Consider the following 26668-nt stretch of genomic DNA (forward strand, 5'->3'; position numbering starts at 1 on the left):
GATAGTGGTTTTCGGTAAGATAGGTCAGTTAGATATCACGTGATAAATTCGACTGGCATAAAGGCCAACGAGAAAATGCTCGCCAGTCGGCTTCCTCCGTGCTGGCACACAGCCGTGAGTAAAATTCACGAGCGTATCGACTATTCGTCGATGTTTTGTTCCAGCATGAACAAACGTAAAAATTGCGTAGAAACTCGGAGCAACGGTTTTACATCGAATGGAAAATTATGCTCGTCGGTTTCTAGACTCTAGACGAACCGTACTAGACCAAACTCGCCACTGTTGCCACGAATGTATCCGTGTTTCCACGTAAGTATGTACCTACAACACGAACAAATATAGGTGACTCGCTTCTATATAGTTCCGTAACAGTTGTCACGCGTTTTGATCCATCGACTACCACGTAGCACAAGCGCAAGTAATATCGTATGCCACGTACGAAACACGCTTTCAAGTACGAGCAGTTCCCCGCACGAATTTTCCGTTGGACGTAAAAAGCTATTTTTTGAAGTTTCTAAACGCGTACAAGACGTTACCACTTTCTGGCGCGAAGAAACGATTCGTTGGAGAAAATGAAAAGTTGTAGCGTTTGTCGATAGTACGAGTTGGAAGTCGAAGGAAGTTGGTCGAATTAACAGCCAATGTTTGATAAACGATGAATTTCTTTTGGGGAAGAAACGCGCGGACTATTCGGCGCTTTTAAAATATACAGGTGGATCCGGCATAGACTGGTCCGCACATTCGCATTTTCTGTCCGGTGGAACTCTGGTCGAACGGCAGTCGCTGAACGAACATGTAAATAAAAACGATCTTGCGGTAGTTAATTTTACGTATGGGATGCTTGAAGAATATTTATGGAATTTTTAAAACACGCCCGAAAATTCTTTGAAAACTATCCTCGATACATTTCATATTTTAATCGAATCGAATCGAAATGAGATAATAGTCGTAACGAAAATGCACGCGACGACGAATTTTCTGTTATCGCTTATAAATTGCAGATTATCTGGAAACGAAAATCAAGAACTCGTGGTAACGTTTGCTCGAGCGAGATTTTTCTAGGGGCAAGTCAGGGCTTCGCGTTCTCGCGATTTCGTTGAACTATATTCCTTCTAATTCATAAGCGGTTTCATACTTTTTTACACGTCCATCCAGCCATATCACCATACTCTTCCCTACAACTGTCGTCGCCATTACAATTGCGAGCTGAAGAATCCAAGTTCGCGAAGAACAAGGCCGAAAGCGTTCCTTAACTGCTGCGAAAAGACGAAGAAGAAAAAGCGGAAGAAGGATAACCGGACGTCACAGAAACGAGAGAAACGAAGAAAAGGGGAAAAAAGAAAGAAAAGAAGAGAAAAGAGGAAAAAAGGAGAAAGAAAAAGAGAAAACGAAAAAAGGAAAAGAAGAAGAAGAAGAGAAAGAAGAAGAGGAAGAAGAGGCGGAGTAGGAGGAAGAAGCAAGGTTGAATGCACAATACCGGAGGAAAAGTAAGAGAGATGGCGAGAAAGAGAAGAAGCATGGAGGAAGAAGAGAAAGAAAGGAGCGAAGGAGGAAAAAGGGTGGTGGCTGGGTGGGCAAACGGGGTGATATATAAGCAAGCTATAGACACGCGACACAGGTAAGCGCGCACGCGCGCTCACGCATACTTGGCCAGGAAGGAAACACGTACAGGTATCGTGTAACGGTGTTGGCTGTGGTATAGAGGAGTTCGGAGAGGCTGCACGGGGCGGCTGCGTGCTTGAAGCTCAAGCGGCGCTCGCGCAATGTAGTCCCTCGGCTATCCTTGACGCGGGAGCATCGTCGTTTCGAAACAACCGCGACCTTCTGCCGTCGCGCGCGTTCCGTGAAAACGTCAAACATCCGACACGCTGTTCGTCGCAAGATCTTATCCGAAACGTCGAAATTCCGATAGACAGACGCGCCGAATCGGTGATTTCCGTCGCATCGCTGTGATCGCGATCGTGTCGTCCTTGCTAGTCCCTTACTCGTATCGCAGGACTTTTAACGCGTACCGCATCGCTCGACAGGGATACATCCGCGCGATTCCGGAATACGTTTGCGAACCGCCGATACAAATCGATCCACGAGATGTGTTGTGGTGACGTAACCGGTGACTTGTGATCCCCTTCTTCGGTGTGACCAGTCAATGGGACATGGATGGAGTCCTGACGAGGACACAGTGGTTTATGCGACGCGCGTTTAGCCTTGGATGCATTGCGTACGAAACGCTCGTCTCTATCGTTTCCATACGCGCCCAATTTTTGAACGCACAAACGTCGCTCGGACTGTGACTCTCGAGGATGGAACATCGTCGAACCGCTTCGAGCAACACGAGTTGAAATAAAAATATTCGACTCGTTACAGCGAATGTCACAGGCAACCGGATTAAGGCATTTACCATTAGATACTTATAAACCGGTTGAAGATTTCGATACTTTGAACGTCGAAGATGTTCGAAACGCGCTGAAAATCTATCGTGGCTTGCCGGGGCATACTGCAAGTCGGTCACGAATTTCTGGCCCGCAGGTCGAGACTGAACTTCTGGCGAACAATCGGCTGGTCTGCATAAAAGACTCGTAACACTGCCGGAGCTTCGTGAACGAAACTGGGTGACGTACGGTTATCGTTCGTGGCCCGATCGAACTTGGCACGAACGTCGTTTCGTCACGTTTCACGCTGAATGGAGCGACCAGGATCTCGACGTGCAGCACGTACGTCTCGTCACGACTAAATTTTCTCTACCCCCGCGGTAGAAAAATTCCTTGGATCTTTGAATCGAAGCTGCGACGGTACTTCCGACGAAGCATCTAGCAAGAGCGAACGTTGTCGATCTATCATGAAAGCGATAAATCTCGAGAAGGCTCGACAGCTGTTCCAGTTGAACTTATCGCCCCAAAGATTCTTCGATTTTTAATCGTTGAAAATTCGTCGCGTCGAAGCGAAGCGAAACGAAGCGGAGCGGTGATTCACGCGCGTACTCTACACAACGAAACGTTCGAGTGATTTTTACGCGTAGTCGATTAAAAAGGGTGTCGTTTCGCCTATCGCGCGAAAGCATTTTTTTCTTTCTTCTCCTTGCAATCTCATAGCACGTTGACGTTGAAAAGGTGTTGGTGGATCGAGAACAGTCTTCGTTGCTTGTTTATCCGAGCGTTTCTGTGACACAGTTTCTCGTTCGGTATCTGTTCTCTCGCGCTATGTGACGGCGTGAGAAATCTGTGGTCAGATTTTTCTGCTTCGCGCGTTTCGTGTCGCGCTATTCGCGGAGCCATTCAACGTCTCTGGAAAATGTTCGCGTCGAATAAACAGGATAATTAAATTTCGATTAAGAGGCGAACAAATTGACGGAAAAGAAGCGATAGGCGATTTGGGAGAATGCAGCGGTACGACGGTGCACTGGGAGAAATCGCGAGAAAGAATGATCGATGGAATGTCTAACGCGTCAGGGAAATTACTTTAACGAGTGCCGCCTAATGCATCGCGAACGACTTTGCGGTGGTGAATGCGGTGAGAGGCATAAAGGCGTCCGATCCGAGACGAGTACAAACTAATGCTACACCAGCCTCGAACGAGACGAAATACTCCAGCCGTTAATTACATTCATTAGCGGTTCGCGCGCTATAACGCTGTAACGTTCGCGTTACGTTACATTTTCTGCCGCAACTCTGCCGCGGAGAATAACTTGCTCGTGAATTCCTACGTATCCGAATCAGCACCGTGGTGCGGAGCTTTTTGTTTTCCAAGAGGGGAGAAGAGAAACAACGAACCAACGAGCCAAGAAAAAAACGAGTAAATTCGGTCAAGTTGCAGCAGCGCCGAAAACATACAGTTGCAGCACTGCAGGAGGCGACTGTGTGATTTCGTCGAGCCGTGTTCGGCATTGTTCGTAACGAAACGATAAATCGTACGCGTCAGTGACGTTTGAAAGATCGTAGGGTCATCGACGTTATCGAAGATCATGCCACTGTAGAAGAATAACGATCGATCGGTCCTCGAGGAAAGGCCGCGTAAAATGTCACCGCGATCGAAAAACTATCAGTGCTAGCAAACTATCGCCGGTAAGGATGCGCTATTCGGTGAAACGATTGAAATGCGTGTGAGATAGTATATCAATATGTGAAAGAACCTCGTCGAGGAAAAGCGATGTCTACTTCTCTTCCCATACTCGTCTGTTTTATCATTTCTTTTGGTAAGTAGAAACTCGAACTACCCTGTCGTCGTACGATTCTCTCGTAACGCGGTTCTCTCGTAACACAGTTTCGGAACTCTCGCGAAAGACGGGCAACTTCGCGACCGAGCACACGGCATAATTGGCGAAATTTATTATTGTACGAATCGACGTCTCTGGTAATCAAGATTTTAATAACGTCGCGAGAGCGTTCGTCGCGTAACGAAGTTCTGCTTGTTGGCCGGTATCTTGCTGGAAATATTTGCATTTCAAATTTCAGCCGAATCGAGCGATTTAAAATTGATACCAAAGCGGAGGAACGGCTTTATTCCATCCTGCATATCGTTCCTTCCATTCTTCTTACCAAGTGCTAATAATTTGAACGCGTTAGAACGAATAAGCAATTCTTTCCATTTAATGTAAGACGAACGCTTGCCGTTTGAATTGCAAATCGATCGTTTTTCTGCCGACTGACCCAGTATCTTGTATTATTCATGATATTCCTTTCCATCCCTGCCACACTTTGACACAACATTTCAGGCCGCGCGAGCTCGCGCGCGTCAGGGTGGAGCTCTCCTATATCTTTCAGTTTGATTGGATTTGATGAACTCCAGCCTGACTGATAGGGAGATGAGATTGTACTTCCGTAGCAGAGCCACGGCTACACCTAACCCTCTATTCAACCATCTATTTAATTTCGAACGTACTTACCAACGAGTATTTCCATCTCTCGCGTTTCCGAGCGTCTCCGACCGAACCCCATCTTCCAGTATGTTCGGTTTACGTACTTTCAACGACAAGTACGCGTTTCGTCGATTACTTTACTCCACCGCGAAGAATATTCCCACGTTGAATATTCTTTTAATTGGCGAATAATATATCTGTTACAGCGAAACTATTGCTCGACTACCACTTTAAAATCACTTTTCAAATCAATTTTAATCGCCCAATTTTCTACTTTGTATCCGTGATCGTTTAAAACTGTATCGCAGCTCGTTTCGTTGCGTTTCCATTCGAGAGAAGAAGAGAATAACAGTCGTAGTTCTTCTCTCGGCGTATTTCTTTTTAATTGCTTTAAAAGTTAAGGACATCGTTTGTAATAAGTAATAAGCTACTTTGTAGTACACTTCCTAGTAAACGTTTCCGTTCCTCCTTGGAATTTGTCATCGGGTTAAGTTATACAATCGTCCAAGGCGTTGTGTGGAAGAGAGTTTATACGTATTCCGTGTTAAGAAGAGAAAGAAACGCTTGAGCGATTTAACGCGCAAATAACAACTTCTCGTATATCTTTGACCGCATCCTCTTTTCTTCTCAAACCCTGCGTCGTGATTCTCACTGTAGAGTTAGTTTCGTGGAAAGCTGCAACGGTTTTTCTTCGCCAACTAACATCGCCGTAAACGTGAAAAACCCGCAATAGTCGCTACAAGAGAACCAAGAGAACACTCGATCGTTCTCTGTTAACTTTCCGCTGTTCGACATGTAAACCATCCTTTGACGAGTGAAACATGTTCGAAGATTACAAAAATTTGCGACATTAATCCATAGTCATAACGTAACTTATCTTACGATAATACCGGACCTTGATCGACACTTTCTCGGTATAAAGATCAGTTTTACTCTCGCAATGTCGACCAACTTCGCACGTACGAAATCTCTTTAATTTCTACCGTATTTTTTCAAGGATGCAAGCAATTTTTATCGACGACGAAAACGAAAAGTTACCGAGTAATACGGAGATATATAGTTTAGAATCGAAAGAAATCGTAGTAAGAATGTAAAAAAATATCATATCTTGAAAAAATATGCCGGATAAATGGCGGTATACATAATTGTTGAAACTAAACCAACTCGGCCGACCGAATAAACGATCAATGCGAGATTCAAGTGCACGAAATGGTTGGCCAAAGCGCGAAACATGCGTTTGTTTGCCTTTCTGTGTGTCGCAAGCTAACCGAAGAATACCGAATTAGTTGGCAGCGAGCGATCGGTCGCTCGCAACAGTCGCAACGCGTTTCCAGGTAAACGGTTTATATCGTATCAGTTCCGGTGTTGATGGGAATTCGTTAGGATCTGACCGAACACGGTTTGGCTTCCTCGCGGCCATCGAACCAAAAGCCGTGATTCCAACTTTCCTCGATGCCGCCCCTGTTTTCCCGATAAAGCGATTCCAATTATTCCAAGTAAAATTCTTGATTCGATGTCTGGATCGGTGGCGCTACTTAAGCAGAACGATCGCGCAGCTATCCGATCTCGTGCCGCACCGTGATTTAATCGTAATTGAATTCATTCCTAAAAAGACAACCTTCGGGTTTTCGAATGCCGTTTTTCGCCGTTTTATCTCCGTGCTTCCTTCCAATTGAAAATCGACTAGCCGTTACCGCGCTTGTTTTCCTGCTTTCGGTCTTGTTTGTTATCGTTTGTTTATCCGCTACCGCGTGACCGCGTGCCGTATCTCGAAAACAAAAAGTTGACCATTGAACTCATCGCAATTAAATATCTCATCTCTCAGTCAGATCCCGTTGCTTTCGCGAACATTATACACATCTGAAAAAAGAATTTAAATTACTAACGTTTTCCTGATATTCGAGCGAAAGACGACGCGCTAGTGCAACGATAAAATGCGTTGCTGGAAAGATATCGAAAGAAAGAGATGGATACACGAATAAATCGGTCGGTCGATCGATCCACGGTGGATAGGGGAAAAAGCCGGAAAGACGAAAGATCGCTGGGTCGATTCGGGCGATATCGCGCGATTCGTTCGGAGTCATTTTGTTTAATCTAGGTGGATTATGAGGACGATGAAACCGAGCTGTCGGATTCACTTTGATCGTTCATCCATAGAACGAATCGGAGGCAGTGAATCGACGATACGAGCTAGACTACGAGGCGTTTATAGGGCGATCGGTACCGTAGAACCGTCCCACTCGCATTTATGACGTGACGCTACGAAACATAAAACGACGCACGTAATTCCGGTCGTACCGTGCCGTCGTGCCGGCTCGATGCAGCCTCGGTTTACCGTCGGATTTTGCCAGCATGGTTCACCACTTAACCTAACCGGTTCAAGATTCGTCCGGACAAAGTGGCGCGTTAACGAAAATAATGATTCTCCGTATCGTCCCTGCTCGACGCAAACGCTGCTGGATTAAAGTAGCCGGCGAGCCGTACACGATCGATAGAAAATAGCGATTTGTAGAGGATCAAGCCAGATACGAACGTGCTTTCTCCTTCGAATACGCTTCCTCGCCATACGTGTAGTCGTCGTCCGTATGGACGTGTGTTTCGCGTTGATACCGAGCCGGTTAATCGATTCTCTCCAGAAGCTTCGTGAGTTGCTCCATTGGTAAAAGAGAACGTTCCATAATGTTTGATTCGAGCGTGTTCCTCGTTCGATATATCTGCATATTGTACATGTTTAATCGCCGTAACGATCGATCGTTTCATCTACGATATTTTATTCGACGAGAAAACGAAACCTTGGATGATTCTCACGCAAGAGTAGCGTCAATAGGCCGATTTTGTCTACTCCGACAGCTCCTACACCGTTCATCTCCGTATTAGTATTTTTCGATGAGAATTCCAGTCGATACGTTGGTTCGTTTGCTTCCCGTTACCCGTCTCGGTGTCGGTCGTTCAACGTCGACGAGCGAAGCGGCTCGATCGGCATTTTGACTAATTTTTGCTTTCCCCTAATCCGCTTCGACGGTTACATGTATAGAAAAGAAACGAAGTAACGTCGAAACCTGACAAAATCCAGGACGCTTTATCGTAGCTGCGCAAATTGTACGCTCGATCGATTCATCTTATCATCGATTAAATTCTATTCCTCAATAGCCCAGCTAGAATCAGCCATCGTTACCGATAATATTGACGCTTAGCATGATGTCTTTCGCCATTATTGACATACTGGAACGCGTATCGATCGTTTGTACGTTCTTCGAACTTGTTACGTACTTGTTACGTGTTACCAAATATTGGACGATCAGTTACAACAGGTAGATTACAACGTATTAGCCGGATAAGTCGAGATTAAAGTAGTTTATTTCGCGAAGGTAGTTCATAATGATTGATGTTCGTGTTTGATTAATAAACGTAAAATATATAGGACATTGACTTTCTCTTGGAAAATGTAAAAATCAATTTGCCAAATAATAAAATATCGATAAAGAGTATTATTGCAGCGTGTAGTAAGGTAAAAGCATGGTTGACTCGCGATGTAAGAAGACACGAGAACCTCTCAGGAAAATGCGATACACATTTTCTTTCGAGGTACAAGAAATTCGATTTATATATGCCTTGACTGAGGTAAAACGAGCTTTGCAAAATGGATCCGAGTCGAGATAGGTGCTTTTCAGTGGTCCTTACACCATAACTTTACGTAGGCAATTTGAACCACGAACAAGTCAAGTGTTTTATCTTGTTTTATCGATTAGAAACGCCAGATCGTTTAAAACTACGCATCCTCTCTTGTCATAAAAAAAGTATCGCACTTTGGCCAAATCCATGGAGCGAACTTTCGTCCTTAAATTAATTAAACATCGAAAGGAACGGCGAAATAAACAGAAACGGGGTGTACCGGATAAGATCGAAAGTTGGAAAAGATAGAAGTTGACTGAAACGGTGATAAAACGTACATTCGGATGGAAGGGATAATCGAAACGTTGAGACGGAGTAGGACCGAACGAAATAAGATCCTACGGTGAACGACTAAACTATCCGATGTCCCTCATCGTCGAGAAAGAACTCCGTGGTAGTTAGCCTCGATGGGGCAGCATCGTCCAACGAGATTCAAATAATTTTATTACGAAGCCAGAGCAAAGTCATCCGCTCGGTCTCTTAGCCTTTAAGAACGTTCCCGATGTTCTTCGAAAGTTCCAGCTCGAGAATGACAAAGATGCGACATCTTATGTGGTGACCGAGAGAAAATTCGCGTCACCGCGTCTCGAAGAGCCTGTTCTCTGGGAAACTTGCCTGGCTCTGTACCAGTTACTTATTCAACCATCTTGCAATTTCAGATTTTTCGTTTCAGATGATGTTTGAGCGGAAAATCGGTCGTTCTGTTTGTCGTATCCGGTCGTGATTAAGGTTTTACGACTGTCGGTTACGTTCAAGTTGCATCTGTCGATATTTTTTTCTTCTTTCAGACGATATAAATTAGAAAAATCGAAACTGTAAACAACGCATTGAAATATAACAAATTTGTCGATCGATGATCGGTGTGTAGATGTCACGCCACCAATCACCAAAATGTCAATGAAACGCTTTGATTTTATTTTGTATGCTTGCAAATTTAAGAGGGACAGTTATTTTTCGCGTAAGCTATTCTTCTTCTTACGAAAGTATTTTCGGTAGAGTTGCGGAAGAAAGAAGAAACGTCGGTTGGAAAAAAAGGACATGGACCAAAGAAAGGAACAAAGATGGATTAGTAGATTCGAGAGCAAAATTAATTTCCGGGAGAGCCTCCGGGATATAGATTATCCGATACTGGTTGTGAACTTATTTGACCCCTTTTCGGCGGAAAGACCGTAGAATACAACCTACGCTGTTCGAACGTTCGGCTTTTCCGCTCAAGAAAAATCTTTCGAAATGAATGCATTTGCCCGTTACGCGAGAACCCCGTGTAAATGATGCTTTTAACGGGGGAAAAATGGGGAAAATTTAATGCAACCAAAATGTTCCATGCCAGGTTGGCTACTTTGGCATTTCCGAATTTGGCATTACCGAGAGCGTAGCGGAAATATCGTTTTTCACTTGGAAAATTTGAATTAACGGAATATCGAAATGGGCAGTTTCGAAAACAATTTAATGGTAAAATCGGTTTAAGTAAGCGAAAACGTTTTGCGTTGTGGTGGCAGGCGGAAAGGTGGAAGAGCGAGAAGAGATTGAATCCTCTGAGAGTGCCGGTTAATGTAGCTCATTTTCTGTTTATCGAAACACGACCGAAAATGCAAACGAACAGAGGAAGGTTCGTTGCAACGAAGTCCGACGTGAAGTAAATTCACGGGGTCGCGGATACCTGGATTTTCCAGTCGCTCGATGTTTCTACTTTATTTTATTCGCCATTGAGAAGCTGCAAAAATAAAGTTTACCAAGAATCTGGATAAATTGGCCCAGAAGTTGGCCGGGGATATTTTCGTACAATTTCGTCACTTGTCTAGAGTCAATGGGAATTTCGAGGAAAGTCGAGACACGTCGTCGAGAAAATTCAACTATGTACGTATAACGTTTCGAGACAAAATTAATTTTCGTCGAAATAAGTGGAGTAACGAATCGGTGGTTCGCGTTACACGCTACACGGCTACTGTAGCGGGTTGCGCATCTTTACTCGTGCATCGCTGGAAACTTTAAACAGACCACGCTACCTTGGGACCTTTTAAATTTCCTCTAGAGGCACGAGAACGTTCCGCGAAGGTTTCGTCCCTGGGAGAGAACGTCGTGTACTTTCCAAAATGCGGATCAGAAATTTACTCGATACGCGCTGAATATGTGACATTTACGACCGACCGATTCTCCATCGTAATTACGGCGTGTCGCACAGACGAACGGCTCGGTTTTAATCGAATGACGCACGATTTTACTACCGGAAAGCTATTCATTTGACGATCGACGAAGCGCTGAACTTTGAAAAGCTGTTAGAGTTACATATATATATATACAAGATTCATTCACCATGCGTTACAACTTTTCAATGGAATGTGATGGAATAGAATAGAATGGAAGTTAGCTATGCCGAAGAAACTAACTTTCGTCTATCGATTCTCATCGTAACGAGACTAGCGAGCGTTTCAGTAAGCATGTTAAATCGTTCAGTCCTATTATAAAAGCACGGTCGATTCGATTCAACGTTGCCAATACGAACTTTGACAAATCAAACAGCGTTTGCCAATCGGAATAAATAGGAAACGTGTGAGAAACAGACGAGCCTAGAAACCTTAAAGGTAGAATAATATTTTTGAATATCGATAGCCGGAACGTTTTATAGAGATACGAAGGAAAGGCGAAAGAAATATCACAGGATTGTTCTTTGGAGCTGGATGTCTAGAAACGTGGAAAGTAAGAGTGAACGTGTATCTTGGGCGACGCTTAACGTGAACTCGTCTTAACCGCCTCTAGGGCGGAAAGCTCCGAAGCGTAGTCTACGAGCTACACGGTCTAGTAAACTAACGAAAGAGAAGTTCCCAGTGCGAAAGTACTGCTCTACACGCGAGTCATTCTGAAGAGTGAAGAGCAATCGCAAAGAAAAGCTCACCGACGTACTTGTCCACGTTTCAACTTTGCCCGTTGATCCGGGGCTTTCAATACGGCTCTCGATTTCCGCTTGGAACCTTTGATCGGATTTTCGGCATCGAATCTACGATTACGCGACCGATTCTTTTCCAGAAAAACAAACGGATCTCGGTGGTATTCGCATGTTACCAAAATCCCGATGTTTATTTAAATTTCTCTTTATCCCTTTCTATCGATTTACTATCTCCGACGTTCGCCAGTCGATTTTACTGCCTCGCAATTTTGCAAGATCGTAACACGATTCCAAGCTTTCGGGTGTATTCCGATTTCACTTTGCGATCTGTTTCGAACTCGGTCGAGAACGCTTCGATGTTTAACGTTGTTTATTTTGCTGTCGATTAACGAATTTACGATATAAATTGGAAACACGATTTTCTGGAAATTTCAGTTGTTGATACAACTTGATAGGTGCGAATAGATACAACCACGAACTGGAGATAATGGAATAGGAAATTAGAACATAAATAATAACGTGTAGAAGAAACGATCGTTCACGATTGTGAATCGTCATTGTATAATTCAAAGAGAACAATTTAGGCGTGGGAAATGGCGCGAAGAGAGCAGGCATGTCGATCATTCGTGAACAGTGTCACTCTATGGATGTTATTTCACTCGAATGGAAGCAAAATAGCTGGACGCTGGATGCGATCCGTTGGTCGCGTTACACGCAGTTACCCTCGCAACTACTCGTTCTCCATTCACCGAGAATGTGTATCTCTGGCCAGGCCGGTCATGGTTGCCCGTAAACTTTTCCATTGTGCTCGAGTTTTCCATGTTTTAAACTACTAAACGATTTATTCGAAACCGATTCCCTTCTTCCAAAACTGATTTTTTATCGTTCGTTTTATCGCTCTTGTATTCGATTATGTTTCGAGTCCTAAATATTTATAGAAAATAAAGAAACGCTCTGCGAACAATACGCAAATCAACCTCTCCTCGTGATACGTATCGAACTATGTTGGGAAGAAACTTGTTTCGAAAGATTCGTTTACGGTGATATGGAATAAAGGCGATCGCAATTTGTGGATATTCCAGAAACAAATTTGCAATGCGTGTTGCCGTGGATTCGCGTATATCGTGCACCATGTTGATGCGTGATTTCGATGAAACGCACGATGAAATAGATTATGCGTGTTTGCATCGGCTGAAAAGCAACAAAAAAAAAGTTCTGAACGAATGCGGTTGATACTCGTTACAGGTGTATTGAGTATTCTGTGCACGGAATTCAAGCCCTTTCATCTCGTCGCAGACTCCATCGAAAGAGAAAATTGTATCCGATGGAAGCCGTTGGTATTGCGAGAACTAACGAAATCAAAAATAAACGAGAAACGCGATTTCGAAATCTCTTGAAAAACAAATAGATTTGACGTTTTCGAAGAAAAAAAAATGAAAAAAGATCGACCTTCCCCTGTTATTCAAACAATACGTATCATCGATTTGCTTGTTATTTCCCCATTTTCCGATTCCTCCAAACGTAACCATTTTACGTTTATCGCAGGTAGATACGGTATCGCTCGAGACTTAAGAAACGTTTCTCTCTTAAAACGATCTTTACGCGAAAAAGGAAAGGAAAGAGCGCATAACTGAAAGACCACGGTTTTTCAAAGTGACTTTTCTGTCTCATAGGTACAGTCACCTTCGCGTAAGCCAGTTAGAGTTTATGTATTCACTTCCAAACCTTCTTCCTACCTGTTTTCTCTTGTCAATTAGTTCTCTTCGGACTCGTCTCGTCAACAAAATTAATGTACGTCGCGCGAAATTCGAACGCTCGTTTCATTTGGTTCAAACAAATGTAAATATCTTATTAATAAATGTGTAAATGTTAACTAATTACGAAGTTTGCTAATGTTTGTAATTTGTTTCTTCTTCTTATTGAATATTTCGATCGTCGTTTGTCCGAAGTATGCTTGAAATTAATCGGTAAATTGTCATATTTCAGGTGGTATAGCGTCATGTGTAAGAAATTTTCGAACCGACTTCCTGGAAGAATGGCCAACTCCTGGTACGGGACCCCATTTCGACACGTCGATGCAGTCGAACTTTACCGGACTGGTGGGCAAAACCGTGCATCTAGTATGCAAAGTGAAAAATCTCGGAAATCGGACTGTGAGTTTGTTATAATTTATGCTTGTTTCGAACAACGAAAAGCCAAATGCATCGTTGACGGAACCAATCGTTACGGATATTCTCCAAGGAAACAATGATAACGCTGTTTGCGAAACTAGAAATTAGCGATTCACCTCTCAACTAGCTACGACTAACGAATAACTAGCTTAATCGTATTTTGATTCGATCAAACTTACAAAAACTTCGTTTAAGTTGGCGAACAGTGATTTTTTAAGAAATTTTCGTCCGAAGGAAATCTTACGAAATGGATAAAAGTTGTCCAAAAACTTTTTGCTTTGGAAATAACAAACGCGAACATGCGATGAAAAAGCGGAAATGAAGCTAACGTCCCGATTTGCCCATAGATTTCCATCGATTGCAGGATACGATCGATCCTCCGATCGAGTCGTGCCGATTATAACAGGAGATATGACGATCGTGAATGCTCGTTCGAAAGAGAAACAGTTGCCAGCTTGCAAAGACGAAGGGTTATATTCACGATATGTTTGGCCAAAGCAGCTAAGAACCCGTTGTTGTTAATACGCCGCCAACGATAACGGCGGTGGTGTTCATTAATAGGCATATAGAGACCGCAAGCTAATCAATGGCAGTTTGACTTTGGCTTAGAGCTCCCCGATGGAAGCAATTACAATGGCGTGGACTTGGGTCTTACCTGATTCTGTTCACCGACCGCTCGAACATAGTTTAAGATGCATCGATTGACTTACATTGTATTTATGAACAAAAGCAACCGATGGAAATCCTCTCATTGAAAGCCGGCCCTTCTGTCCTCGCGAGTGCATGATCAATCCAATCGCGGATCGAATACGTAAGATTAAAATTAAGAACGAGTTAAGTCGTGATCGATCGTGATTTACTTGAAAGTCACTCGTCGCTTTTTATTATATCGTTGCATAAGTATCTGTAAAGACGTGAACAAAGTAATTTATCTTTATCGATTGCTCGTTACAAGTTTAAGACGTGTTTTCCTTTCACCGAATAATCTAGTTGAGAGACTCGTAAGATAAAAGTTGCTTATTGAAAGAAAGAGAAACGAAGAAATTTGAGATGTCGAACTGTAAGCTGGGTTGTTCGTTATTGTTAAAACTGCGCTCGGATTACGCCGTTGAGGAACAAAGCACTCGAGATCATTACATCGGTCCATGTTCCTTCTCGAACAGCAGGATATTGTACATACATGTGACAGCGCATACGTACACGTGTGGAGTGTATATCTGTATAGGCGCGTGCTATGTGCGCGTGCAGATGTAACACGAAGGGATAGTCGCCTAGGTACGCGTCCGGCGTGGGCTTCGCTCGGTCTCTTTTATCCGGACAAAGATCAGCGAGTCCCTATTTTCTTGAGATCTATTCTCCGTCTCCCTAGCCGATCCCATTTTCCCTGCTGTCTACTTTCACAGTAAGAGCCTGTAATCCCTACGATCGTCAATGGAGGCGGAAGTCGTGAGACGAGCATCTAATGGCGGCATTCTTCGCGCAAACAACGCTGAAAAATACTGAAAATGGTCGTGTTAAAGTTATCCGCGTGCGGCTGTACGTGCTTCCTTTTAGCGTATTGGAATAATTGCGCGGTTACGCAGAAACAGGAATGAAAAAATTAATCAAGCTGTTTCGAAAATTTACAAACGGTAATAATCGCCAACGTATCCAAATTCAATCTTATTTCGTTTCTTTTAATTTCTAATTTTTTAATTTCTAAACTTCGCTTATCACTGATCTCTTTGTTCTGTTTAACCAAAGATAAGTCGTCTTCACTCTGATCTTTTACCGAATCGCATTAAATCGTTGAAAAGTACGTGGAACGACGCGATATCGCGCAATTGCGACTAGGTGGGAAAGAAATTCCGCGCGATTCGATCGACGCCGCACAGAGTTTCATTGGCTTCAGCCCCATCGTTCGGAATGCAACAGTTGCCAATTCCTGACCGAAGTAAGTTTCGGTGGTAAGTCGTAAGGTATTCGATTCGACGACTTGCCGTTGCTCGAAAGCTGGAAACTTTCGCAAATGAATATCACTTTACGAGGTACATATTTGACGCATCCGCTGTACGTGAAGTTCGATTAAAGGCCAATAAAGTTGCTTTACGGTACAGCACGGTAAATGGAGAAGAGTAATTGCGAAGCGCGACATTCGCTGGCATTTGGCATTTGTGTACGCGATGGTTCAGCGATGCGACACGCTACGCATATGCTTGCGACTCGCTAGACTCCGTTTAGTCGATTTGTTCGTTTGATAGCGCGTGTGTGCACGCGCGCAATTACAGTTCGCATAGGACGCGCGACGTGCGAGGCACACGATCGCGCGAGCTGCATAGATTTCGGTTGGATCTCAACAAACAATAGCTCGGCTAATGCCGATGACACACCGATGTCATTTCGAGAACTCGTAGGCTTCCACAGCTGCCAGGTTTGCGGCCGACGTAGGACAATACCGAATCTCCATGGTGACGTCATACTCGCCTCGAGTGCCGGTGTCGTTATGGGAAATTGGTTTATGCGCCCGTGACGGAGCACACCTAGAACGAAATACCCTCGAAAGGATCCTCCATGCTGCACGTCGTGACACGCCGCGCCGCCAAGAACCGCCACGCCACCGCCAGCTTCTTCGTTTCCCCTGTTGCTTTCCTTTAATTCCAAATTACAAGATTCCTCTTGATCCGTCGACGTCCGTTCAAGAGTACACCGGGTTTATCCAACTCCATTTGTCAGGATCTCCCGAAACTCCACCGCACAATCGAATCAACGACTCTTTCTTTTCCTGCTCCGATACCTCAAAATTGATCAATGTCATCATCGAGATACTATAAATCAACGTCATCGTTATTGATTTCGTTCGTCGTTACATTTCCTACTGCGGTTTCAGACGTGTTTCTGCCTAAAACGTTTCTTTGGTCCAGCGTGTTGCTACAGGCTCTAGGGAATCATCCAGTTAGAATCATAGACGAGCGGAATGTTTAACGAACGTTCGCTTTCGAGTTCACGATCTTTATTCTCACATTCGGAGAATGGATAAAGACGTCGCGACATCTTGGTCGATTTTTAACCGACGATTAAGGTCAGACAGACGTAAGTACGTATTACCTAAAGAATGCGCTGCGCGAAATTACATCTACGATTCATTGATATCGTTGGTCGTAGTTTTAAACGCGTCGATTGAAATACCTACAAACGTGGAACTCGTACAACTAATTTTCGATCTAGAGCAACACGCGCGTGACCGCAATCTACATATCAAGTTTTTTTTTATCGATTCTATCGAGCAACGCATCTGCTCGATCGAGTAATCGCAAAAATTTCCACGTTCAACCAACCTGGCCTAGTTTATCTTCGATTTTTATGTCTTCTGAAAATCGTTCTCGAGCGATTCATCGCGATTGAACGTCATCGTGACACTTTGTTACAGGTTTCGTGGGTAAGGCATCGGGATATACACCTGCTAACGGTTGGCCGTTATACGTATACGAGCGATCAACGTTTCGAAGCGCTACACCTGCCTCACGCCGAAGAATGGACGTTAAGGATACGATATCCACAGCAGAAAGACTCCGGGATTTATGAGTGCCAAATATCAACGACACCTCCTATCGGTCATCCCGTTTATCTAACTATAGTCGGTAAGCTAGAGAAAACGCGCTTTAGTCTCCGTGCAACAGCGAATTTTGATCTTTAGTTCGTCTATTTTTGGTTTTCATACACACGCCGGCCGCGTTGCGTCACGTTGACTCGGGTCAGGTCGGATCGGGTCGAATGATACTCGTACAAACGCAAACACGCGAAAGAAATATTAAGCCGTTTCAAAGCATTTGCAGTATACTCGTTTTGTTATAGGTAGATGGACGGTACACGCTTTAACCAAGGTATACATACCTATGTGTAATTGCCAGATAATCTCGTTACGTTTGGACGCGAGTTATTCCATTCAAAGATTATTCCATAGATTTCCAAGTTTCGATCGATACGACGCAAAATTGTAGAATAAACTGCAGCAGAATTCGTTTTAATAGGATTAGGATCGTTATTCACTTTGAAAGTTGACGCATACCTTGGGGGCATCATAAATACGAGAGCATCGCAATATGTATTCGCATTTGCGGTTAACGCCAATATCTCGCCAATTTAATGAACTGCGCGATACGGGGATCAGTTATTTCATCAATTGCGATATGTTGTTCCGTTATTAAAATAAACCGCGAACGTTACGCGATAACGAACGACTAGTCACGGCAAAAACCTTCGTAATTCGTATCTTATTCCGAGAAGAATTTCAAATTTACTGTTTTACAATTTACGGTATCCTTGGAGTTATATACTTGCCTGAAACTTGAGAAATTTTTAAAATACGCTAGTCCAGAGAAGTTTGAAAAAGATATCGACGCTTGAAAAGATCAAAGATAGCCTTCGCCTGAAAGATCGAAGAGACACCGTTGCCGAAAGGGAAAGAAAATGTGAACGAGGCGTAAGCTGGTGTATATCTATGATCAGTGTGCTTGAAATTGAATTTAACGTAGACGCGGCCGTGTATAGCGGTGGCGCGAAAGGGGCTAATCGAGGATACGTACGAAATTCATGGAAAGATTTTACACGGGCGTACAAAGCAGGTGAAACCAGGCCGTCTGCGAGCTCGTATATCCTCGCAGGTACACCGTTAATGACTGGCCTGATATCCTAACCGCGCCGTACCATTAAATGAGAGGATCTTATCACACAGACTTGACCCGAAAACGTTACCCAACACTTCCGTTTCTACGTTTCGCGCAACGATAAAAATATCGAACGTTTTATTTTGTCGCGTTAACTTTGATCACCCGTGCTATTGTTTTCTTTTTTTCAATCTTTTTCTACCACGTAGTCGTTCTAATATCTTTTTAATTGTTCGAATTAGAAGAAACTTCGTATAGTTTGCCAGGATTTCTGTTCGTAATTTACTGTTGCGAATGGATGGAAATTTAACTCGATCGTCGTTACAATCGTGCAACGTGACGTTCAAGTAACGTTCCGAACCGTAATTAATTTAAATCTCGAAACAAATTTAGATTCTTTGTTCGAAAGTACGTTTTTCTTGTATAAATTCTGTCTCTGAAAATATCGACATTTGCATTTACGTTCGTATCTATCCATCTACCGCCAATAACCGTTGCAAATCGAACGAAAAATTCTAAAGCTAAAAATTTGGTTTCAGAGCCGATTACCATCATCATCGGGGCTCCCGACCTATTCGTGAATAAGGGTAGCACCATCAATCTAACTTGCGTCGTAAAATATGCTCCGGAACCACCACCCATGATGATCTGGAGTCACAACACCGAGGTGGGTATTATCAGAATAATTATCAATTATCGCAAATTTAACGATTCCAAATTTAACTATGTGGCAAATTTACCTGCCAGATGCGAATAAGACGCGATAATATTATGTGCGATGTATAGTTAATGTCGGGTTCGGAGTACGGTGAGCCGGGTATTCGCCGTTCATTTTACGTGCTCGCAAAGTTCTTTGTACCGGCTCAAAGGGGATACGTCGAGGGAAACGCAGCTCACATACATACATGTACCTATCTTTTTACCATTCTTCTTGCAAACCTTGAAGCAGAATACCTTTTGTCTTCGTACGAGGCAACGGTATTACACGACAGTGTGAGAATCCACTGGGAGGGGATAGTTTCCACGGGAATATGAGAAAGAAGCTACGGCAGCTTTGAGGAAATGATTGCGAACCAAAAGTCGGATATACCTTGGGATCCAATATTGTTCCTTTTTAACTGTATGCACGCCGCCCACCGACTGTAATCCGAATCCATAGTTATCACGCAGAGTATCGCGACGACGCGTTTTACCTCGAATACGGGTAAATCTTTGCTACGCTCTTTTCGTATGTCGCGAAACTTCCTATTGACGGCAATTTGCCAGTTTGCCGGTGTTTCGATCGAACTTGACGTAGAAACGAACATCGTCACTTTGTTTTTAAAGGAACGTTAGTCGACGGTTTGAAGAATTTTCATGCCGTCAAGTTTAAAAAGCTACGTAGGAAAATACATAGTTTTCGTTCAATATTGTTCGAGCGTTGCTCCAAAGCTGGCAAAATACGACGATACGATATACGTATGTATATGCTGGAAGAAAAATTCCAATAAATATTCGAAAACGCAAGTGTCTCGATACGATAAAGGCCACTCGGTACATGCTGGCATGCTGCAGCACGTTGAAATATTTACGCAGAATCCACGGTATTATAATTTTCGTTTTACGCTGTTATTTCTTCGTGGTTCACTGGCAGAGCGAATTGATGCCTTGCATAGACGAAGCATGCGCGAATGACCGTATCCAACTCGCAGCTTTACCTTCTGCTCGTCAGATACGAACACAACATTTGAAAATCACTTCTATGGTACACTAAAGTCTATCGCTGTCCATTGTATCGTTGTAGCCGTAAATATCTTCCCTCGCCATACCGTATACTTTTTCATCGTTCAAGATGTTCTGTTCACTGCTACAGTCAGTGTCGCGCGTCGTACTCGTTTCTGCGGTTGCTACGAATCTTTGAAAGTTTTTCTTTTCACCGTGCCGATTTAATTCGTATCTTAATTTAATACGCGAAGATATTGATCCTTAAAAACGAATTCGGTGGATTCTTTGTTGAGACAACCATTTTCTATACGACTTTTCAAAGAAGAGATTCAAATTGAAACACTGGAAATGTTTACTCCTGATTCGACTATCGTTCGGACGACCAAGGGGAGAAAAGCTGCTCCATACACAACACCAGGCATGTTATTGACACGTTTTCAACCAAAAATATCGTCGAGCCGATTTAATAATTTGAGACTGTTTATGATTACACGTGCGTGTGGCACGCAACGTGCTAAGTACGAAACCTGTAAGCCGCCACTGGTCTAAGACGATCTAACAATAGGACTCCGCTCTCCTGCTTGATACCGTCGAATCACTGATGACGGTGATGTCGAAATGTCGTCGTAGACACGCGTTGCGGCGTCAGCCAACCCCTTCGTGTTCTGTTTATTCCGATGGTGGTGTCCTTCTCTTATCTCGAGTACCCATAGCGTAAAAATCGACACGAGGCAGGAAGTGTGTGTATGTATGTAAACAAATTTTCTTTAATAATAATAATAGCATCAAAATAGGGCAAAATTGACGAGTATATCGCGGCCAAAGAGCCAACACATATACATTACCGACTTAGATGTTCAAGCTGTAATTCGAATCGTTTGAATAGTATTCGTTCGATTCGTGCTATTTAATAAGCTCTCGTTAATTATTTTAATCCAACTTCATTGTAATCGCATTATACAAAAGTTGCATAATGGAGAAACGTTACACACGGAACTCTATATAGAAGAGATGATATTTTATTTAAAGAGTAATCTAACTTGCTACTAGAATGTTTTTCTTTCTTTAACGTAACGTGGTATGTTTTAATTAGTAGCATAGCAGATTTTTCGGTCGATGAATCTTCTTCGCGCGTAAGCTGTGTACTGTACTGTCTTTTTTTATTTGTCGACGACGTTAATTCTCAAACTGCGAAAGTATCGTAATCGTCGTGGCTTAAGTAAACGAACACATTAATATTTAGTCGTTACGCACCGTAAATAAAGTTAACATAGTTAACGCATATTTTTATAAAACTCTCGTATTTCTTTCCCTTTAAACGAATTCTGTTGTGCATTCTATTAAATCTACTGATTGAAGAGTAAATACAATTCAGTGAAACGTTTCCCTCGAATACAAACCTACGTTCAAACCTTTTCGCGTTAAATAATATTTTTCCAACGTTGGCAAACGCGCACGTCAAACCGAACAAAAAAGAACGATACCTTTCCGTAATGCGCTTCCATTCAGCTTACGTGAATGCATTGCGACTTTATCTTATTTTCGGTTTACAAGTGTCTTTTTACAAAATCCAGTACGCTTTCTGTACAACGAACAAATGCAATTTTTCCTACGTAGGAAAGTAATCCAGACCTAATCCGGAAAAGAAACAAGACACCATTCGATTTCACTTGCTTTAGTGATTTAAATTTTTCATTTTTCCAAATAGCTGTGAAGTGGTTCGAGATGGCTGCGTTACGGAATGAATAAACGCGAGTCTCCGTATTAAAGCCGAACATGTCTTTATTTTAACTAATCGTAGGAGGTGATCTACGTGCTACAACAACGACGCGAATTACTTAAACCGTAATAGTCGCGATTAACTCGTTGACGCGTTGCGAATAGCGGGCCTGAAGATCGTGACAGTCGATCGGTGACTGCTCGATCCTCTTTTATCTTCTGCTCTGATTTGCGGCTATATTTATGATGAGATATACGCGAGGCTTTGTCACTGGGCGTGGTGACATCGTTATACGTTGCGAATGGACGCGCGCTTAGAGACAGCGCGTGCAGGAACATCCGCCTCGTTGCAAGGCATACCTAGAAACCATAGTTCGTATTGACCCACATATTTTTACACCTTGTCAAACACGTAGAGCAACGATACGTTTTCGTTTTATAATTTGCCAGAGCGAGGAGCGAACGAATATTCCCTCGCTTGGTGTAAATCCACCATTGTACGAACATTCTCCTTAAAGCGAATAACACGCTGTTGTTAAATTTTACTTTCGAACGTTTCGCTTTGGATAAGATTATGCGCGCACCAGCGAAGAATAAAGGACGAGAAATAAATAAATACGCGTTTATCTTTTGGTCCAGGTAATTAACTTTGACTCACCGCGCGGCGGCATTAGCCTGGTGACGGAGAAGGGTCCTGAAACGACGAGTCGTTTAATGATCCAGAAAGCGGTGCTGAGCGACTCCGGGATCTATACCTGTGAACCGAGCAACGCGAATCCCAGCAGCATTAAGGTGCACGTTGTTAACGGTAAGTTTCACGAAATATTTGAGAATCGTTGGCTCGTTTTAGGACTTATTTCCACTTGCGACTAGTTGCGACGACGCCGTAGTTTCTGGCAGACCATCGGTATCATCATGGACATGAAAAATGTGCCCCATGTTCGAAAGAACATTTCCCGTCTGCTTCAGGAAGTTAGCGCCCGTATTTATGCCGTTGCTGCTGCAGAATGATCAATATACTTTGCCTTGTTTATTCGTATGCGTAAATAAATCATCGAGGGATATATAAACGATGAATATATTCAGTAAGGTACAATTACAAAATTATTGGAGGTATGAAAATGTTGAAAACATCGCTACATGACCCGAACGTGTAATTATTCATCTGCAAACAATTTTTTGATCACGGATATACTTTTGCAAAGGGATTTGTAGTACTGCGTTTCAGGCGCAGCGACACCACCGCACGTCGCGGTGACGAGATTTATGGCACGTAAAGCGAAAAGCAGAAAATTTGAAAATACATGCTGTATGTTGAAATTACTGCGAAATCGTGTACCATATGAGCGTCGCTACACAGATGGTAGAAAATGAAATCTCTCTTTCAAGAACAGCCAATCGTCTCTGAGCGTGTCGTAAATCTTGCGTTAATTTGAATTTTCGTGAATGTGTTGCGAAAATTGTTCGAACGTTTCAAACAAAGATCAACTTTATTCTTTCGCGTGGAACCATACATTTTTTAACGCGTTAATCGATCTATCATGATATTTCTTATAAAAAGTTACTAATCTATTTAATGTGAAAAAGTTATAGCCAATAAAAAAGTTTCTTGGGAGATCCGAAGAACATAAATAAAACCATTAATTTGCCTAACGTATTACGGTAGATAATGTTTCATAACATTATTTATTTATATCAAAGGTATTATAACTTGTAATATTGTACATATTACAGCATTACTACTGTTATCACTATATCGTATTATATAGCATTACAAGTTGATAGTATCATATACTAAAACATACTCGGTGACTCCTCACGCGTTCTAGCAGCAAAATGACATTCAGTAGCGCTCGATTGTTACAGGTATAGTACGTATTGTATATGTATTCCATATTGTATATCTGCCTCTTTGTAGTCGCACACGTGACACGACTGATCTGCGACGGTGTATCGCACCTTGACTTTGCGGAGGCGCACGTTCCTTAGTCGCGACAGTGTGAATGGAAACTCTGCCTTATCCGACAATGGATTTTATAGTCGCGCGCGACTAATCGCAAGTGAAAATAAGGCCTTAGCCTGCCATGTTAATTGATCTCTCGTTAAATATCCCGTTGTTCTTGGAAGACGGGACGCGTGCACATTTGCCCTAGAATCGACGTTGTCGAGATCGATCTGACCGTGCCTAGCGTTTAAATTCGCCGAAAGCCATGCATTTCGCACGACGTCGCGACGTCGCGACGTCGCGATGCATTGAGCGAATTCGAGTCGCGAAGTTGACACGGTTTATTACTTTAACAGTAAGGGAATGAAGTCGCGTTGCTAAGCAAAGTCTGTCCTATACAACACCGATACTAAGCTAAGACTAAAACTAGTACTGGTACCAATACCCACGCCGATACTAATAATACCGATACATCGAGTCAGAGCGATACGGTTTTGGACGAAAAATACATATCAAATTTCGAATAGTCTGGATGGAAAGTAGATTCGAGTGACTAATTTGCTCCGATAAATATACATAACTGCTTCGTTTACACTTCGGTAAATTATTAGAGTGTGCCTTATGATAAGATGAAAACGGACGCGTGGATTTAACGATAATTCGAAATAAGTTAAGCCAAGTTTCCGGTATGTTATTTATCAACTTCAAGCGTTAATTGCTTGGTACAATGGCCTGCATAGCCTTACCTGACGCGAATGCAGATCGATGCGACACGTCGTGCACGACGGTGATTTATCACCGTCATCGTCCCGACTGATCCGCTCGCAAACGTCTGTTTGCGTTCTTTCTCTTGATTGTTGGAATCGTTCGTTGCGTTTGTGCCATTATCGCGACGGTAGCCAGACGCTCTTCTGGCGGCCGAACGAAACACGATCGATATATTTTAAACGAAAAGAAAGGACAAGAAAAAACAATGGCCGAGTGGATAAGGACGTTAGCTAGTTGGAAACCGAAAGAATTTCATACGATCCGAGTAAAATTTTTGTTACAGAAGAACGACCGGCTGCGATGCATCACGGCGATGGAAGTTCGTCGTACACTGGGACACGGCCAATGTGTTTTATAATTTTAATAGTAGCTAACATAATATTTGTATAAGAGGAAAGAAAGGATAATCGTCGAAAGGGAGAAGAAATACGAAACACGATGATACAGCGCGGTTTCACTTGCAAATCGCATTGCCTATGATCGGTAACGTTCTTTGGGTGAATATTTGCGCAGGGTAAAATCGAATATTACCTACATTTTCATTAAATTTCCGTGACCAAAGAGTTTTCGAATATCAGCACGGCACAATAATCGGTAAAAACGTAGTATTTTGTTAAGATATATCATCAAGAACGAATAACTTACGACGTCAAAATTTATTGTATTATTTGTAAATAAATTCATTGTATGTACATATCAATAAAACGATCGTCTTTATCTTCCGACTTTTTCTCTAGACCGGAATCTGTCGAAACGTAGCAAGAGGAACGGTATATTCTTTTTCCCTCGTTCATTGTATACCCAAATCAACAAGTAAAAGCACAGATTGTAATCCGCTTTGCTAGTTTATTTCAATGAAAAATGTGATTGAATCGTACAACGGAGTTTCTGTGTGGCGGTTCAAAGGTTTCAACTTGTTACTTAACTGTTATTGCTACTTTGTTATATCTGAAAAACAATCCGGGCATTGGTTTCGTTGCATGGCGAACTGCAAAGTATATACTTAAGGTTACAAAAGCGACAGGTTAGATTCTCGCCGGGACCTATAATTGGTACGGATCGTACATTTGGTAAAACGAACGAAACCCGTGGAACTATTTCATTCGTGTATACCGCGAGTAGCGATGAAAAAGTTTGACGAGGAAAGTGGATTCATCCGTTTAGCTTGTGCGAGCACAATGGATTGATATTTCTTACAAGAAGCGACGTAAGAAACGACGATTCGCTAATGGCATAGTTGATTATTTCATTTATCTTGCGTCCGTTAATTACAGCTCGGTGCAATCGACTTTTCTTGGAAAGCTGCACGTGTACGCGATCTCGAGCAAACCGGATAAACAAGGAAGAATCGTAAAATCGTAACCAGCCCGAATATCCTAGGTTGCGACAAACTCGGTCGAGATACGTGTAACAGAATTTTTATCCGTACGCCACCACCGGCGTGACAAAATTGCCAAGCTATACGAATATAACGCAACGTTCGTCGCGAGGAACTTCCTGCAAAAAGAGAGTAGACCTTTTTGTTTTTTTCAACTGGTCGCGATGGAGGTCGAACGCGAGCATCTACCAAAATTGTTTCGATGTTGGGCTCTCTATGAAAAAACTGGGTCGTCCCAACTTTAACGATTTTCCCACGATTCTTCGCATGTACCTGCCGTTTACGAGTTTTATACGTTTAACTAGAAGATACGTTTTGTTCCCTACATTTTGATTCATTAAATATCGCGCAACGATCGACCGAATATCAACCGAATGTACCGGCCTAATGTCGCGATAGCTACTTAACGGCGGGATATCAGTTGGCGGCTGTACAGCGGGCGGTGTTCAAGTAGTCGATAAAGTCGACTATTTTCGGCTCCCTCAATCGTGGAATCATCGGTGGGGCGGTCCACGCACGGGGCTGCTGTTGCTGCTGATGCTGCTGTTGTTGTTTCATCCAACCGGTTCCTCCTTTCTTTCTCTTCTCTCGTTTCCGCGGATGTTCTTGCAACGTTATCGACTTGCCAAACACGAACAGGCAAGGACCGAGATAAGGTCGGAAGTCGGGTATATTTTGCCTGTATACCAGGTTAAAACCACCCGTGTCTGCAGCCGGATTCACCGGTACATCCATTATCACTAAAACAAGTTGAAAACAACAAATTTACTCCGTTTATTTCATATCTTCCCTTATTTTATTCCACACCTCCTGTTACCTTTTCTCTCTCTCTCTCTCTCTCTCTCTCTCTTTCCCGTTCGAATAGTCCTTTCGAATCGACTATCGTATATTTAGATCGGATATCACATTGCTGTAGTACAGCTCGGTGCAGT

General features: G+C 42.9%; 2 protein-coding genes across 5 annotated transcripts in view; one reads left to right on the plus strand and one right to left on the minus strand.

Annotated features, from left to right (window-relative positions):
- The first annotated feature begins 1751 nt into the window (after positions 1–1751).
- On the plus strand, positions 1752–25075 carry LOC100643391 (zwei Ig domain protein zig-8). The gene is made up of 6 exons (XM_003402840.4): positions 1752–4189; positions 13395–13561; positions 16986–17196; positions 18762–18889; positions 22285–22453; positions 24642–25075. Exons 1-6 carry the CDS (start codon positions 4144–4146, stop codon positions 24746–24748), a joined length of 828 nt encoding a protein of 275 aa, XP_003402888.1. The 5' UTR covers positions 1752–4143; the 3' UTR covers positions 24749–25075.
- Positions 24996–26668, minus strand: part of LOC100650509 (tubulin glycylase 3A) — a 33572-nt gene continuing 31899 nt past the window's right edge. For all 4 annotated transcript variants that reach the window (XM_048406382.1, XM_048406381.1, XM_020867980.2 and 1 more), the window contains one exon: positions 24996–26476. In XM_048406382.1, the coding sequence (XP_048262339.1) occupies positions 26154–26476 (323 nt within the window). In that variant the 3' untranslated portion in view covers positions 24996–26153. The remainder of the gene's footprint in view (positions 26477–26668) is intronic.

This window comes from Bombus terrestris, chromosome 6, assembly GCF_910591885.1.
Source record: "Bombus terrestris chromosome 6, iyBomTerr1.2, whole genome shotgun sequence".
NCBI lineage: Eukaryota > Metazoa > Arthropoda > Insecta > Hymenoptera > Apidae > Bombus > Bombus terrestris.